This window comes from Pagrus pagrus, assembly GCF_965226575.1.
Source record: "Pagrus pagrus genome assembly, chromosome: 19".
Classification (NCBI taxonomy): domain Eukaryota; kingdom Metazoa; phylum Chordata; class Actinopteri; order Spariformes; family Sparidae; genus Pagrus; species Pagrus pagrus.
Genome location: NC_140203.1, coordinates 29,011,873 through 29,030,781, shown reverse-complemented (window position 1 = coordinate 29,030,781; position 18,909 = coordinate 29,011,873). Strand labels below are relative to the sequence as shown.

At 43.8% G+C, this 18,909-nt stretch overlaps 1 protein-coding gene across 3 annotated transcripts in view; it reads right to left on the bottom strand.

The window, feature by feature from the left end:
* The window catches only part of LOC311275230 (uncharacterized protein), a 56,378-nt gene that overhangs the window by 10,402 nt on the left and 27,067 nt on the right, over nt 1–18,909 (bottom strand). For 2 of the 3 annotated variants that reach the window (XR_014624839.1, XR_014624840.1), the window contains one exon: nt 15,016–15,069. Coding sequence is in view for 1 of the 3 variants with exons in the window: in XM_084383580.1 (XP_084239706.1) it covers nt 15,041–15,069 (29 nt within the window). In the remaining 2 variants the exon portion in view is untranslated. Of the gene's footprint in view, nt 1–8,185; nt 8,288–15,015; nt 15,070–18,909 lie in introns of those variants that run through there. The other variant, XM_084383580.1, reaches the window with a different exon arrangement.

Sequence of the window (18,909 nt, the reverse complement as noted above, 5' to 3'; positions counted from 1 at the left end):
ATAATCACCATCAGTAAACAGGACGCTGTCTGACTCTTTCACTCCCGGGGAGGGAGGCTGTTTTCTGGGGGAAAGTTCACTGAAGTCTCGGTGGAGGGCTGACCGTCCCGGTGATTTTTTTCACTGTGACAAACACTTGGTGAGTTAAAAGTTTTTTGCCAGGGACAGATGCTGTTTTTCGGCCAGAAATGTGACGAAGAGTCGGTCGGACCGACAGGCTGACAGACACTTATCCATGAATAACTGCGGTATTATTGGACCCGTTTAGTTATCACACAGTGAACACCATCAGACCGACACGCCCTCACTCCGTGCCGCCGGCTTATCTGTTCACACTGGTTCGGTTCGCCATTAATGCGCCTCTGATACCTCCGGAGGAGCATCAGAGGCGGAGGGAAATTTCACCCCTCGCCGCATCTGAAACTTTCACACAGAGGCGGATGCCGAGAATTGGCGCAGGATCCCCGCATGCAAATGGCAGTGTGAATGGGGCTACTGAGTCAGCTGACGCTGAACTCAGCAAAAAAAGAACACGTATTTCGAAGGTATGGGACTATTTTACAGTAAAAGGGAGCAACTCTGTTGTTTGTCAGCTTTGTAAAATGGAAATGGCCTATCATAAAAGCACGATGGCTATGCACCAGCACCTCAAAGTGCTGAAAGACATGAGGCCGCTTGCTATTCATTACTTGAATTTTATTTTGGAATTTGGTAATTAAGAGCAATAAAAATGTATTGGAATGAAGAAATTTGTGTTTTTTCATTGAGATACATAAATTAGCATATGTAAATTGCTATAGGTCAAATTATGGGGAAATAATCGCTAATTGAATCGAATCGGAATAGAATCGAATTGAAAAATTAATCGTTAGATTAATCGATGCATCGAAAAAAAATTTGCTAGATTAATCGATTACAAAAATAATCGTTTTGCCCAGCCCTAGTTGAAACTCGATTTAGGTAAACATATTTTTAAATGCAATACATGTGTATTTTGACAAAGGTTGATATGCCGTTGAAACGACGTGAATTGATACGGTCTAAGAGCCGAAAAACTTTCATTTCAGCACCTCTGTTAGACGCCGAATCGACCTGCCTGACCGACGTTGATTAGACGTCAGATAGACGTCACGTAGAGACGTTGAAAAGTTGTCTATACGACGTAATAATGACTTGAAGTAGCCTGCTCTGTGAGCCGTTGATATGTCGTTGAAACGACGTGAATTGATGCGGTCTAAGAGCCGTCGAAATGTGGTCGGTCATGAGACCGACGTCAGAAAAACTTTCATTTCAGCATTCCTGTGATATTTTAAGTTGGCAAATGTGAAATTTGCTGGTGTTGTCTATTGGACTTTTTGACCTCTTTGCATTTTAAGGATTTTTTTACTGAAATTGATAAGTTAATTTAAATAGTTGCAGATTAGAGCATTGAGAATTGCACATGTAGACTATAGGCTACAGCACAAGAGCTGTGCTTGTAATAGAATGTATGGATGTGGTAATGCCAGTTATGTAGGCACTAGTTGAAACTCGATTTAGGTAAACATATTTTTAAATGCAATACATTACATGTGTATTTTGACAAAGGTTGATATGCCGTCGAAACGACGCTGAAACGACGTGAATTGATGCTGTCTAAGAGCCGTCGAAATGACGTCGGTCATGAAAACGACGTCAGAAAAACTTTAATTTCAGCACCTCTGCTAGACGTCGAATCGACCTGCCTGACCGACGTTGATTAGACGTCAGATAGACGTCACGTAGAGACGTTGAAAAGTCGTCTATACGACGTAATAATGACATAGATTGAAGTAGCCTGCTCTGTGAGCCGTTGATATGTCGTTGAAACGACGTGAATTGATGCCGTCGAAATGTGGTCGGTCATAAGACCGACGTCAGAAAAACTTTCATTTCAGCACCTCTGGTAGACGTCGAATCGACCTGCCTGACCGACGTTGATTAGACGTCAAATAGACGTCAAAATGTTTGCTGGGTAGTTTCACACGGCAGCTAACTCGGCTGCTAGCCGCCGCTCGGTTACGAATAAAAGCAAAAAAAACAGCTATCTGTAACAATACGCGATGCAGCAACAAAATCAAAACTCTAACATGCAACTGATAAACGTATAATGTCTTACCAAACACAGTTTCATTTTAAATTACAGTACTTTTAGTAACTCACCTTTCACAGGTGTCTGTGTCTCCTCCTCGTCAACTGACACTGCAAAGTTCTTCTTGCGCATGCGTAGGAAACCACTAGGTGCGCTAACTACGCGAGGAAAAATAGTTCCTAGATGGATGCTAGAATCACAAACATTTCAGCCCACATTGCCAATATGATACTACATTATTTTCTTAAATTCACGAACATATTTCCATTATTTCGAATAGTTTTTAACATTCGTGCGTTGATAGGTCGTTGAAACAACGTCTAAATGACGTTGGTCATTTCAGCCCCTCAGATAGACGTCAAATCAACCTGCCTGCCCGACGTTAATCAGACGTCCCGACATGATTGGATATCTGCATCTCGACACAGCAGTAGATAGAGGAAATCATTCTTGACAGTGTTTTTTCAGTTAAATATGTTTTCTTTGAGATCGTATTCCCCCTAATGTTATCATGTCGAAAAAAAGTCGAATTAAAGTCACGTCGTGACGCGACGTCGATTGGACGTCTTCATCTAGACGCAGGTCGAGAAAGCGTTTTCTGGCAGTGTTTATTCAGTTAAACCGCTCTAAAATGCATATTTAATTAGGTCATATTTGCCATGATATTATTTTATGATGTTGAAAAACAGTCGAATTAAAGTCACGACGTGACGCGACGTTGACTGGACGTCTTCATCTAGACGCAGGTCGAGAAAATGTTTGCTGGGTAGCAGACACAGAGGTCCCCAACACCCACAGTCAAGACTGACCCGGCTTCAAATAAAAATAATAGTATTCATAATCATTTGAAAATGAGAACGTATGAAGTTTTGTTGACTTCAGTGCAGTTGATGTTTAGCCACGAGGTGGCGCAGTTGTTACATGAAGAGTAGACCTCAGGCCTTTACTACGAAGGAGGCTCAACATCTCCAGGCTCTGTGTTCATAACCCGGCTCAACAAAACCTAAAGCCCCGGTCAGAGCTAACTGTATCACGACGGTGGTCATTGTCCGGCTCTGAGCTTTGTGCTCTGTGCGCGTTCACATCAAAGGAGCTGCGATCGCGGGCTGCTGAGAGCTGAGAGAGCTGAGGAATAGGAGTGATCACAACCAAATATGAAAAGAGATGAGGCTAGTTTTTAATTTCTGACAGCTGAACATTGTGCATCTTTTTTTCTTGTTGAAAGATATTTTATATTGTTTCCATATTATTATTTACTGACGGTGATTACAGAATGCAAGTGTGTTATATTGAAAGTGAGGCTGGGTGTGCCTATGAATATAGGCTACAGTGAGTTTTTTAAGGTGCTGTACAAGCAAATCATATTGTCTACTCTGTACAATGACCAAGAGTGTACAGTAGCAGGCTACTGTACACTATAAACAAATGATTTTGCTCTTTGCTCATGGCAGTTGTGACAGTCATTTTTGTTTACATGTCAGCAGGCAAGCTTCACTCATGCCAGGGATGTATTATGCTTTGTCCTATAGCCCACTTAATTGTATCACTTGGAACATGTTATGAAATGGATCTATAGTATAGAAATTTGCTCATAACAGGCCGGCTGGAATACAAAGCAAACTTACCTCTCTCGAATGCACATTCATGGAAGTCTTGTATTGTCATCCCAGGACAAAACACAAACAATGCAGTAATGTAATAATATACATCTTTACATGCACAATATTAAATGTTATTATTATTTAATTACGCAGAAACCACATGGCAGGTGCTATTTTCCCATCCATAGGCTACTCTAAGTTAGGGCTGGGCAAAACGATTATTTTTGTAATCGATAAATTTTTTTTCGATGCATCGATTAATCTAACGATTAATTTTTCAATTCGATTCTATTCCGATTCGATTCGATTAGCGATTATTTCCCCATAATTTGACCTATATAGCAATTTACATATGCTAATTTATGTATCTCAATGGAAAAACACAAATTTCTTCATTCCAATACATTTTTATTGCTCTTAATTACCAAATTCCAAAATAAAATTCAAGTAATGAATAGCAAGCGGCCTCATGTCTTTCAGCACTTTGAGGTGCTGGTGCATAGCCATCGTGCTTTTATGATAGGCCATTTCCATTTTACAAAGCTGACAAACAACAGAGTTGCTCCCTTTTACTGTAAAATAGTCCCATACCTTCGAAATACGTGTGCTTTTTTTGCTGAGTTCAGCGTCAGCTGACTCAGTAGCCCCACTGCCATTTGCATGCGGGGATCCTGCGCCAATTCTCGGCATCCGCCTCTGTGTGAAAGTTTCAGATGCGGCGAGGGGTGAAATTTCCCTCCGCCTCTGATGCTCCTCCGGAGGTATCAGAGGCGCATTAATGGCGAACCGAACCAGTGTGAACAGATAAGCCGGCGGCACGGAGTGAGGGCGTGTCGGTCTGATGGTGTTCACTGTGTGATAACTAAACAGGTCCAATGAAACCGCAGTTATTCATGGATAAGTGTCTGTCAGCCTGTCGGTCCGACCGACTCTTCGTCACATTTCTGGCCGAAAAACAGCATCTGTCCCCGGCAAAAAACTTTTAACTCACCAAGTGTTTGTCACAGTGAAAAAAATCACCGGGACGGTCAGCCCTTCACCGAGACTTCAGTGAACTTTCCCCCAGAAAACAGCCTCCCTCCCCGGGAGTGAAAGAGTCAGACAGCGTCCTGTTTACTGATGGTGATTATTTAATTATGTAATTTAGAGAAAAACGTAACTTTGTCACTTTCCAGGATGTTTGGTGGGTCAGGATCTCATCACAGCACATTATAACAGCATTCATATGATGATAAACAGTCAGCAGGTAGGCCTACATGTTTAGATTAACAGGTGGACACCGGGGAAACACGTTGAAAAAAACCACACGTCATCACCATGACGTGTACCGTCACGCCTCTTTTGGAGCCGCGGCGCCGGCTTTCTGTGTGAATTACACTCTGGTTCGTCTTTTACGTCGGAGCTGCTCGGCTATGTGTAAACAACCAACGGCGGAGAATTGGCGAACCGCCGCTGCGGCGATAATACGGCGTCTGTGTGAAAAGGGCTACTGGCGTTGCTGCTACTCGCTGCCACCATTTTTTGTTTTGGTCGGTTGACGCGTCGACGTACAGTTTTTGCGTCGACGTATTTTTTGCGTCGACGTAATCGATGACGTCGACGCGTCGCCCCAGCCCTACTCTAAGTACAGCAATGTGAGGGTTTCATACATGTAGGTTGGATCACTCTTCAGGAGGTGTCCTTACTCTACCAGTAGAGAATGCCTTCCTGAAATTTGTGAGAAAGTAGAGCATACTTTCCCTGGAAGTACAGACTAAAAACGGGTTAGGGGGAAATCCTAGAGGAAACACTGCATATATTTTGGAGAGGGGGGTCGAGCATGTGTCTTGTAAGTGTAAACAGTGAGTTACTGTTATCTGAGGAGCACGCGTCATAATTGTGAAGGGTTACACAGTGTGCAAATTTGTTTCATTTTTATTTTATTTGGCAGGGACACAGTATTTTCATACGTAGTCCCTGGCCACTCACAATGACACACCACCTGTACAGTGAGAAACAATTGTTGCCTGATGTGCTATTAAAAAAGTTGATTAAAGGATAAGTACCGTTTTTTACAACCTGGACCTTATTTCTGGCAAAACATATGGTCATTTACTCACCCAGATAACTTTGGTGTCATTCGGCGTCGTTCGGACAAAATTAGATCCAGTGTAGCGGCGATATATCCATATAATGGGAGAGACGGGGCAGCGACACACAGCCTCTATATAACGCATTATCTGCCACGAAACTAGTTAATTTCATCAATATTTTGTTATGAAATGCTAGCGCTATTCCCCTCTGAGTCCGGGCTCGTCCGTTATCAACATCCGGGGTCAAACTAGCAGTAGCAGCTACAGGTAAACAAGCCGCGCTGTCGCGGGTGCGCGCGCAGCTCGACATCTTCCAGGTCAGAGGTAGTAGATCAGCCTACAGACCCCGGATGTTGACAATAGACGAGCCCGGACTCAGAGGCTAATAGCGCTAGCATTTCATAACAAAATATTGATGAAATGAACTAGTTTCGTGGCAGATAATGCGTTATATAGAGGCTGTGTGTCGCTGCCCCGTCTCTCCCATTATATGGATATATCGCCGCTACACTGGATCTAATTTCGTCCGAACGACGCCGAATGACACCAAAGTTATCTGGGTGAGTAAATGACCATATGTTTTGCCAGAAATAAGGTCCAGGTTGTAAAAAACGGTACTTATCCTTTAAGAGTTGGGCCCACGAGCATGATTTGTGACACCACAGTTTAGAAGCCAGTCCGGTCCAAGATTTAATGTTCAGAAGTGTGATGTGTAAATCTGAAGTGTACAATACAAATGCCTACGATTGACTATAGTAAAGTACATTAGGATACATCTTGTGTTCGGCAGGTAAACTTAAGTGAACAATGTTTGTTCAAACAATAACATTGATGAAATGGATTCCAGATAAATTATCGTGTGGTTATTCGCTTTCCAGTGAATTGTGCAATAGAGATACTTTTTACTTTTAATAATACTTTTGAGTACATGTCAGTACTTTTTACTTTTACTTGAGTAGATATTTGGATCAGTACTTTCACTTTTACCAAAGTCGTTTTTTACACAGGTACTTTTACTTCTACTCATCTCTAAAAACAGACTGGGAGGTAGAGCCTTCAGTTACTGGGCTCCTTTACTGTGGAACCAGCTCTCTCCATGGGTCAGAGGCAGACACTCTAATTACATTTAAGTAGAGAGACACCCCCCCCCTCACCTCTCGCACCTTGTCGTTTGGCCTTGGCGTCTTGCGCTCTCTGTTTCCACAGATTCTCCACAGCTCCATCCCTCTGCACCAACCGTTGACTGCATCGCCCCCCTTCCCCCCCACTGTTAAACCAGCCTGCCCTCCCTGTTCACAACCCCGTCTGCCACCCACTACTCCCATTAAGCTGGCCTGCTCTCCCTGCCTTTCCTGCCCACCAGAAGCTGCCTTCTTCAGCTCCTGTCAACCATTTCCATGTTTTTCCATATTCTCTGTTATAAACTGTTTTCATGTCCGTATACAACATCTATTGCACGTCTGCCTGTCCTTGGTGAGGGATCCCTCCTCTGTTGCTCACCCTGATGTTTCTCTAATTTTTCCCCTTTTAAAAGGGTTTCCTGGTCGTTTTTCCTCAGTGGATGTGAGGGTTTAAGGGAAGAGGATGTTGTTATGATGCTCATGCTATGTAAAGCTCTTTGAGACAAACTGTTTGTAAAAACAGGCTATACAAATAAAATTGCCTTGCCTTGCCTTGCCTAACCCGCTTGGACTGTAATTCATATTCATGCTACTAGTTTGATCATTGACTGACTACATAAATAGTTGCAGAGAAGATTCTTCAAGTCATACTTTATAGGGTATATACAAATTTGATGTGTTTAGGCCATTTATAAGATCTAGTTAACATCATTAAAAGTAATTTCCAAACACAAAAAACAAAAGCAAAGAGAGATTTTACAGCAGTAGCACACTTTTACTTTGAAGTTCTCAACTGGGTTCGTCACTTGAAACCTAATGCAGCGTCTCTTTAATACAGCAAACAGTAAAACAACCTGATTCCTCTCCCACTCTAGTCAACAAAACATCTGGAAAGTTGAATGCATCTACAGGTACTGTACTGTAGTTATACTAAGCTGCCAAAACAACACATTAACAAGGCAACATTAAAACATCATAAAAACATCACCAACACATTTCATCACAAAAACACACTTTCAACTACCATACAGGAAGCTCCAGGCCAGACCCTGCTTAGCTTCTGCGATCTGACAGATCAGGCTACACGTCTTCTCACAATATCAATGAGATCCTTAATTCCATTTTGGAAGCGGGTTGGTTCATAGTTGACAGTATTGTCAAAGAGTTCAGAAATGTCGCCATACTGCTGTGCAAATTCATGTTCAGCTGCTGTCTGGTTTTCAGCTGTAGAGAATGGGTTTCTCCCAAACATTGACACTTGTGTCAAAGAGGACCCCACTTCCTGCAGGTAAGCGTGTGCAGCTCCTGCAGCCTCTGCCAGACAGTCTGCTGGCGCTTTCTTTGGGCATCCACCCAGAGCCAGTTGATCTGGGATGCCCTTGCCTAAAATAAGCAAATCAAAACACAAATCATTAGGGGCTAAGGTTTGCGTACTGTCATGCATATCAAACCACCTCAATGGAAGCCCTTTAAAAAAACTTTATTCAAGTGAGCTGTGTTATCCCGATTCCAGTACCAGAGTACATCAGCGCTGGGCTTGGAGTGACAGAGCTCTCGTAGGATCTCTGTCAGGAGTGAGCCCAGTGCTGATGTACTTTATCTGTGACCTGAGTAAATTCTACTACTTTTTAATTGAAGACTTCTCTGGTACTTTCTTGGGCTTCCAATATAAGAATCGGGATAACAGCTGTTAGTAAAAAGATAAAAATATTCAGTTTACTTTTATGTTCTTATAGATTACTTGGTTATACAGAAAAGTATTTTGCTTCAATGTTCAGTACAAGGAAATAACTTAAACCTTTTAATATATATGGATCAAAATATTTCAATCAAAAGATTAAGTACACTTGGCTTGTAGTTGTGCTTACTCTTTTTATAGAGTAGTCTATAAATTACTTTTCAGACATTTGCTTCTGGGAGGTAGTACTCCATCATGTTTTACATAGCATCTTGTGGACAACATAGACTAAATCAGACTTCACATCTTTACCAAATATTAGGTCTGTCTGCTCTTCTTAACAAGTGCATTGCCCATAGAAAGAAAGTATTCCTGTAGAAAACCTGTAGCCCACTTATCTTATACATGTCCAAATGCAGGCACTCTTTGAAATTAGGACACACGAAAAGGTGTACATAGGCAATTGCCCATATAGTAGTTACAGACACACTACCTGTATAATCTGTACATCTAACTGTATCTGGTATGTTTATATTGATTACAGTGCATGTTTTTACTAGGGACGATATTGGAGCAGGGGAGAAGGCACTGCTCCACCTTAAAACAAAAAATCCACTCCCTGCCCCATACAAAATCCTCCCCCTCTGGCAGCCTAGCTCTGGCAGCTCCGCTGTGTGTGAGGGGCAATCGTGCATGCACTGTATGACAGGGTGATGGCTGAACAGCAGTAGAATGGGCAGAAGCCTATGAGGCATTGTTTTAACAATAACTTTTGCATTTTTGGTCCAAACAACTTAAACTTAAACCCACACCTTAAAAAGGCACATAGCAAGATGTTCCAAGTTGGTTTGACGAACAGATCGAGAGATATACGTTCCACCACACAGACAGGCACACACACACACACACACACACACACACACACACACACACTATGAAGGTATATCGATGTCAAAACAACCAGAGACGCGCAGCAACGTGTGTGTGCATGCATGATAACTTTGTTATGCGTGCGTGCGTTGTAACGTGGAGATTGTATTTCACGCGTAACAAGAAGCTGCGTACCTATGAAGCAGCGTGTGCACGTCTGTCTGTCACTGTTTGACAAATGATGTTACGCGATCACACACACGTGCGGTCGCAGTTTCTGATGCTTCACAACAGGAAGTTGATCTGCATCGCGCGCAACACTCCGCGTACTTTAACGCCTCGCGTTGTTGGCCTTTTCATTTTACTAAATTTCAAAAAAAGAATGAGAAAGAGGAGGAGAAGGATATCCGCCCCCCCGCACCCCATCAGCTTCCCTACCCACTGCATTACGCTTTAAAAACAATAAAGACTCTGACTTACATTTATCTCTTTCATATAATTAATGCATGGATCTATGCTTCTGATGTGACATGCAGCCTGCCTGACTACATACTAGTAGTGTCCTATGCATCTGGCATAGGAGTCAGGCTGCATATGGACCTGGTGCGCACCGAGGCGGAGCGGCGTTTTGATCAGGAAGGACTCCGCATAGCTGCAGGGCGAGAGCAGGCAGTTCTTGAGGCGGCTCAGGGGAAACGAGTGGATGTGGGTTCCCCGGAACTAACCCCTTTTCCACGAGAGCGGCTAAGCCTTGAGCTGGACATACTGAGGGATGTGTGTAGGGGACGAGAAGTTAGCACCATCCAGGATGTTGTGTCCATCCTGCATACCTTGCAGCCCCAAACCCGCTCCATGCTGTCGGAGGTGGAGAAGCTCATTAAACTGTGACGGGCCCTGCCAATATCTGTCCGGCATCCGAGCGCTCTTTCTCAGCCTTGCGCAGGCTGAAAACCTGGCTGCGCACCATGACGTAGGAGAGACTAACACATTTGACCGTTATGAACGTTCACAGTGACCTTATGGATGAAAGCGATGTCTCGACTTGAGTCAGGAGCGCAGACTTTTCTTTTTTCATTCAAGGGTACAAATAATGCTGTTATGTTCCTTAAATGGCTTGATTTAGTTATCAAAGTTTCATTTTCTTAACAATTAAGATGCCGTGTTCATCCATTCTAGTTCTCTTATAACTGCACGCCATTATAAAATAACTTCAAATCAAATCCTTAATCATTGATAAAAGTGCTTGCTTCCCCCGCCCCCCCTTTCAGAAAATAGTTCCGACTTCCAGACCTCTCAGGTCATTTGGGATCTGCTCTCTGACAAAACTAAACACGGAGAAGCAATAAGCTGCCTTTGATTAAATCAAATCTGAGCCTTCTTCTCACACCGCACTGTAACTTTTATTCTGTTTTATTACTAGAATGGCTAAGACGGTCATTTTGACCGTTTTCAAATGTATATGTGCAATAACTTTGTTGAATGAAAAAATGCAACACTGCTGTTACCTGACCTTTCCTAAAAGTGTCTGTATTTTAATTTAAACTATTTTTTTTAATATAAATTACACAAAAGACAAAGAAAATATATGTTTTCGGCCATAAGCGGTCATATTGATCGCACATCATTTTGCGCGGTTTGCTGCTTTCATTGTCTCTCTTGTCTCCAACTTTGTTAGCGGGTCCAGCTGTGCTTCTTTGTGAATTTAGCCTACTTGTACGTTTATATAGTTGTACTCTTTATTATTGATTAGTTGTTACTGATAGCATCCCAGCAAACATTTTCTCGACCTGCGTCTAGATGAAGACGTCCAGTCAACGTCGCGTCACGTCGTGACTTTAATTCGACTGTTTTTCAACATCATAAAATAATCTCATGGCAAATATGACCTAATTAAATATGCATTTTAGAGCGGTTTAACTGAATAAACACTGCCAGAAAACGCTTTCTCGACCTGCGTCTAGATGAAGACGTCCAATCGACGTCGCGTCACGACGTGACTTTAATTCGACTGTTTTTCAACATCATAAAATAATCTCATGGCAAATATGACCTGATTAAATATGCATTTTAGAGCGGTTTAACTGAATAAACACTGCCAGAAAACGCTTTCTCGACCTGCGTCTAGATGAAGACGTCCAATCGACGTCGCGTCACGACGTGACTATAATTCGACTTTTTTTCGACATGATAACATTAGGGGGAATACGATCTCAAAGAAAACATATTTAACTAAAACAACACTGTCAAGAATGATTTCCTCTATCTACTGCTGTGTCGAGATGCAGATATCCAATCATGTCGGGACGTCTGATTAACGTCGGGCAGGCAGGTTGATTTGACGTCTATCTGAGGGGCTGAAATGACTAACGTCATTTAGACGTTGTTTCAACGACCTATCAACGCACGAATGTTAAAAACTATTCGAAATAATGGAAATATGTTCGTGAATTTAAGAAAATAATGTAGTATCATATTGGCAATGTGGGTTTCCTACGCATGCGCAAGAAGAACTTTGCAGTGTCAGTTGACGAGGAGGAGACACAGACACCTGTGAAAGGTGAGTTACTAAAAGTACTGTAATTTAAAATGAAACCGTGTTTGGTAAGACATTATACGTTTATCAGTTGCATGTTAGAGTTTTGATTTTGTTGCTGCATCGTGTATTGTTACAGATGGCTGTTTTTTTTTTTGCTTTTATTCGTAACCGAGCGGCGGCTAGCAGCCGAGTTAGCTGCCGTGTGAAACTAGCCCTGAGTTAGCTCACAGGCTACGTGAGGTGCTCGATGCTAAACCGAGCCGAACATCTGTGCAACTATCGGTTTAGCATCGTTACAGAACCAAAACACACTAAGGGGCCGTCCAGACGGGCGAAAACGTTATTTTTTCTCCGTCTTCCTCGGCATTGTTTCAAGAATATTTGCATCTAGACAGATCAACCGAAAACGTTGTAGTTCATATGCCAGGCCTATAGGTGTCGCTTGACATACACCAAAAACGGGACGGACCATACGGTCCATACCAGCTCCCGAAAACTATCTGGTCCACGGACATTGATATGTGGCCAGAAATCGTCTTATAACCGGGGTCTAACCGTTGACACATGCTGATAGTTGTCTGGTGTCGCTACACGACCGCAACGGCAGAGGGCGCCAGCTTATTGTAGAGACGTGACTGACAGTGTGGCTGGTTATCTGTCAATCACAGCTTAGGTGTAGAATGGTCATACTTTGTGCCATCTTCTTCAAATTTGAAACAAGTGTTCACTGATAGTGTGGCTACAGCCCCATAATGCCATTGACATGCTCAGATGAAGCCACAAGCAGTTATTCATCCTTACAGTTTTTTTTTATTTTAGGCGTACTAAAATTTTTACATTTTTATTGACTTCAGAGGTTAATCAATGTCACTATCTCTCTACATATAAAAGTAATCTATTTGTGTGTCTCTGTCCCTCGCATAGACCTGTTTTGATAACTATTTGTCCAATTTACCTCACTTCACAGGTTTATTGTGAGACGCACACCAGGTGAGATACACACACACACACACACACACACACACACACACACTTGAATGGGGGGGCTTGAATGAATATGAATATTTGGATACAGCCTCAGAGCAGTCCGCCACTGTTTTATGCTGTTGTGATGATGCTTGGACAGAGGTGCTAATGCATAACAGCAGCAACAGTGAGGAATATCTTCAAATTCATTCTTTTAGAGTAAATGTATTCCGAAACTGTAGCACATGTTTGAAATGAAATGGAATTGTCCTTTAAAAGAAAACCTCTAATGTGCTATTGTGCTCCCTGTGTGTACAGCCAGGCACCTGCATGAAAGAGAAGTTATGCTTAGTGTTGCATCTCTGTGTTGTGCCTTTTAAAGCCACAAAGATGTTCCATGTCATCAAGTGTAAGAAACTAAGATTGATATAATTGAAATTACTGAATGGGCTTCATGTGCATGTGGCTATCCTGGGCTAAGCTGGGCTACCATAGCACAGACTGCTAATGCCTACTGGCTTTACTAGGAACCATCAGATTCAGGCTACTGAGTGGCTCTAAGAAGTGGTTCTTTCATTACTCTTTCAACTCCCAAAACAATTTGTTCTTGCCATCTATAAAGTGCATTTAACATCTGAATAGGCGCTCTGTAAAAATGTTTATTTTTTTCTTATGCCCTCTCTCCAGCTGCTGTGAAGAGATGGAGTCCAAAGGCCACAGATGCAGAAATAGAGAGTGTGATTCAGAACCAACTTAAACATGCCCCACCAAGAAGCGGGGGCAAGGGGCAGACCCCCAAAGGACTGCAATAAAAAGAAAGTCAATAAAACATTTGTTCCCATAAACATGTTCGTTTTTTATTCAATTATTCAATATATAGATAACTCGTTACATATATCTGGTCCTGAATGCTGTCTTTTTTTTCTTTCTTTTTTTCTTTACCTGAGATTTGTCCATGTACTACTTGTATTTTACAGTATGGGTGAACATTATTCGAGTATTTTTAACTTTATCACAGCTGAGTTTATTTACTATGAAAGTTTTAACCAGGTTCACCATTCCTGTGATATTTTAAGTTGGCAAATGTGAAATTTGCTGGTGTTGTCTATTGGACTTTTTGACCTCTTTGCATTTTAAGGATTTTTTTGCTGAAATTGATAAGTTAATTTAAATAGTTGCAGATTAGAGCATTGAGAATTGCACATGTAGACTATAGGCTACAGCACAAGAGCTGTGCTTGTAATAGAATGTATGGATGTGGTAATGCCAGTTATGTAGGCACTAGTTGAAACTCGATTTAGGTAAACATATTTTTAAATGCAATACATTACATGTGTATTTTGACAAAGGTTGATATGCCGTCGAAACAACGTTGAAACGACGTGAATTGATGCCGCCTAAGAGCCGTCGAAATGACGTCGGTCATGAAAACGACGTCAGAAAAACTTTCATTTCAGCACCTCTGGTAGACGTCGAATCGACCTGCCTGACCGACGTTGATTAGACGTCAAAAAGACGCCACGTAGAGACGTTGAAAAGTCGTCTATACGACGTAATAATTGAAGTAGCCTGCTCTGTGAGCCGTTTTTATGTCGTCGAAACGACGTGAATTGTGGCCGTCAAAATGACCGACGTCAGAAAAACTTTCATTTCAGCACCTCTGCTAGACGTCGAATCGACCTTCCTGACCGACGTTGATTAGACCAGGGGCGTCACTAGGTTTTAAGGACAGGGGGGGCTTAGCCCCCAGGAGATGCACAGAATGTCAGCGAACGTTTAATTTCACAAACAGCTAACAAAAACTGAGAAATTGCACGTTTTGGACAGATTTAACAGAGATACTTTACTGTGTAAATGTTTTAGGCCACCATTACATTTTTAACACAGTACAACAACAAACACAGGAAGTACTGTCTGTTTACAGCATTAACAACAACAAAAAAAGAAAAAAATCCACATAGTTACAGTGCCATATTTAACCAATGCTTCTTATTCATTAAGAGCCTACATGTATTAGCCAAAACTGTATGCAAAAAAAAGAGCACTGTGTTCTAGACTCACCTTTCCAGTAGAGGTTTCTCCCCTCTCACTCTCTCTGCTCCTCTGCCCTGACTCCTACAGGTCAATAGGGGTGGTGGAGTGATTATTATTAGTGTATTATTATTATTATTATTATTATTATTATTACTACCGTATTATCATTCATCATCATTATTATTGTCATTATTATTATTATTATTATTATTATTATTATCCACATAATCATACGTGAATGAGCTGTTTCACGGTGTGCATCTGATGCTGGAGCTAATGCTCCAGAAGGAAGTCACCCCAAAGATAATATGAAGAGTGCACACCTAACTCTATAAACAACCAGGACCTTCACATTGCATTTCGGACTAACTAGCTAGCTACTGTAGCAGAGTTCTTTTTGAGCTGAAATGTAACTTTTGGACGCAAAACAACAAAGGTAAGACGTGCACAGAGATATACAGCACGCGTCTCACGCTGCCTCCTGTACAGGGGGCTCTCAGCTACAGAGTGTGCAAGCCAGGTTTTTATTTGTCAAACAGGGAGCATTTGGCAATTACGTGGGACTTTCTGCTGTTAGCTGGGGGGCTGCAGCTAACTTATTGTTACTATCAGCAGTGATGAATACTTACTCTCTTGAAAAAATTTCGTGTATCCATTCTTGTTCACGTTCTTCTCCTAATGCTGCTCTAGTCGGTTCTGTGTGCTCCGCTCCCGGTACACACACTGCAGGTACCCAGGTACCGAGTGCAACCTAGGTTGCAGGGAAAACGTGGACTGGATTTCAGTGATGTGGGCGTGCTCTATATGAACAAGTGGAATGGACTGGATAACGACGCACTGACTCTGACTCTCTACCACTTCCACTATGAAGTGAAGGGTAACTAAGATTTATGATCACATTTAAGTTAATAATAACTGGTTTATTTATTTAAACTCATAGTCTGGCCACATTATATTGAATTTGTCTGCACTTTTTTGTAAAAAAAATAAATAAAAAAAATAAAAAAATTTAATAAATGAACATAAAATTATTTAGGGGGGCTTAAGAATATTTTAGGGGGGCTGAAGCCCCCCTAAAATAGGCCTAATGACGCCACTGGATTAGACGTCAGATGGACGTCACGTAGAGACGTTGAAAAGTCGTCTATACGACGTAATAATGACATTGATTGAAGTAGCCTGCTCTGTGAGCCGTTGATATGTCGTTGAAACGACGTGAATTGATGCGGTCTAATAACGGTCGAAATGTGGTCGGTCATAAGACCGACGTCAGAAAAACTTTCTGTAGCGGACTGGGTGCTTGTGTACCACTCATGTTATGTGTAGATCACTGGGTGATACTGTTGTTATCAAGGTGAAATGTTAACGTTAAGGCAGTTACTGAGTTTCCTGAATGTCAGTGAACATATCCCAAGTTTAGAAACTGTCAGTCAATTGCAGCTACCTATGACAGGGAGTGTGTGAGACGACTTGTCTGTGATTGGATGAGACAGAGAGGTCAGGGGTTGTTTTTGGGAGAGAGATCAGGAAGTAGAGAGGAGCGTGTGTGGGGACTTTGAGAGTGTTTTGATTATTTTGGCGTTGGCTACGGCCCACAGTAGCCTGTGTTAAAAGGAAATAAAAGAAGAGAGAAAACCCAGCTGAACGTCTCAAGCTCCTCATTTTAGGGACGTTACATTTGGTGTCAGAAGTGACGAACAGAATTCGCCTGCACCGGGTGACATCGGGCTAGCTGCTGCGGTGACTTTGACTGCATCTGGGAAGCATGTTGCCGCGGGACCTTTCCGGGATCAAGCGGGAGGAGGACGCCGATGGACGGGGACATTACAGCCCGACCGTGGGTTGGAGGGCGGCCGAGCACAGAGACCGGGTGAGAGAAATGACGGTGAGGATGGCTGCCGAGGCCGGCTTGGGCTCGTCTGGCCGCTCCAACGACAGACACGCCGCCCGTGGGGACACGGCCGCGGCCGAAATTACGGACATGAACAGACACAGTGAGCCGCGTGGCGGAGCCCTCCCACCCTCAATGAAAACCCCCAGGTATGATGGCAAAGCTAGCTGGGAAGCATTTCATGCCCAATTTGAACTGTTAGCCCAGGCCGGCGAGTGGTCTACTAAAGAGAAAGCCCTCCAGCTGGCAATGTGCCTTACTGGTGACGCTCTGTCCAGCCTGCTGCTGCTAAGCCCTGACGATAGGAGAGACTATGATGCTTTAGTGGGGGCTCTGAAGAGGCGGTTTGGGCTCTGCTCAGCAGCTAGCCTGCTGCGCTCTGAACTGTGTAGCCGTCAGCGACGCCCTGGGGAGCCGCTAAGGGATCTTGCTAACGACATTGAGGGGCTAGTTCACCGCACCTATGCTCACATGCCACCTGCCATCCAGAGTGAACTGGCCCGAGACCATTATCTTCAAGCTCTGCTACCAGCTGACCTGCGTGTCCAGACACTACTAGCTCACCCAAGGTCTCTACAGGAGGCTTTGGAGTTAGCAACAGAGAGAGAAATGCTGGACGCTGACTCCTCATTCAACAGACCACCACAGTTGAGGGCTGCTAGTGGGACTGAATTGAACGCAACAGAACCTGCCTGGGTGGGGGAGCTGACCCAGCTAGTGCGAGCTGCCACTCTGAAGGAGGAGCGACAGCCCAGGCAACAGTCAAGGGTCTGCTGGGGATGTGGTCAGCCCGGCCATCTGGTCCGGCATTGCCCACGCAACCGTGAGAACCAGGGAAACGAGAAGGGGACCGCGTGATCGGGACGGCGCGGGCCCCCTGTACTGTGTCCCAACCTTCTCCAGAGGAGGATGTAGCGCAGCGCACCGGCCAGGTGGGGGTGTTACAACCATCAAGTGACTTGGACGGTAAGCTTGAACGCCTAGTAGTCCTGGGCCGGACCTGGGTAGGAGATTGCTGGTACACTCCTGTGACTATTGGGGGTACGTGCTGCCCTGCGCTGGTGGACACAGGTTCGTCAGCAACCCTGGTGAAACCTAGTTTGATAGGAAATAAAACAACCATTTTCCCCACCATGGTGAAACTACAGACAGTAACAGGAGAGCGTGCTCCCATGGTGGGGGAAGCACTAGTGACTCTGGCCGTGGGGAAGAAGTCAATTCGCTGCCCGGTGTGGGTGGCGGCTCTAGATGATTGTATTCTGGGGCTGGATGTTCTCGGGGCATTGGACTGTGTCATTAACACAGGGAGAGGAACGCTCACTTTTCCTGATGGACATGTTATCCAGATGTCGAGAAGGCCACCCCATCCTGGCTGCTCTGCCACCCACACCATTACAGTTCTGGCAGGTGAGGCAACGGCTGCCGCGGAAAACTGCTGCACCTCCTGACTCCCACCACGTCTGCCACTGGTTTACACCCACAACCAGTCCCTGCCTCTCTACCTGACAACAGAGAGAGAGTCTTGGCTGTGAAAGAGGTTTGGCAGAAAAATTGTGATGGACTGACTTCTAGTGAACAAGGTCTGCTGTGGCAACTCTTGCTGGAGTTTAAAGACTGTTTCTCACTTTCAGAGGATGATGTGGGCCAGACAGATCTCATACGACACAACATTGACACTGGAGATGAGCAGCCCATCAGGATGAGACCTCGGCGCCTCCCCCTGGCCAAGCAGGCGGCGGCAGATAAAGCCCTGTGTGAGATGCAACGGGCTGGACTCATTGAACCCTCCACCAGCTCCTGGGCCTCTCCAGTTGTCATGGTCCCCAAAAAGCTGAAGGGGGATTGGCGGTTCTGTGTGGATTTCAGACCCATCAACAAGGTGACAAAAAAGGACCCTTACCCCCTCCCACGCATTGATGAGGCCCTCGATACAGTGTCAGGGTCCTCCTGGTTCTCCTCTCTGGACCTGCGCAGCGGGTACTGGCAGGTCCCCCTCGCTCCTGAGGCCAGACCTAAAACTGCCTTCATCA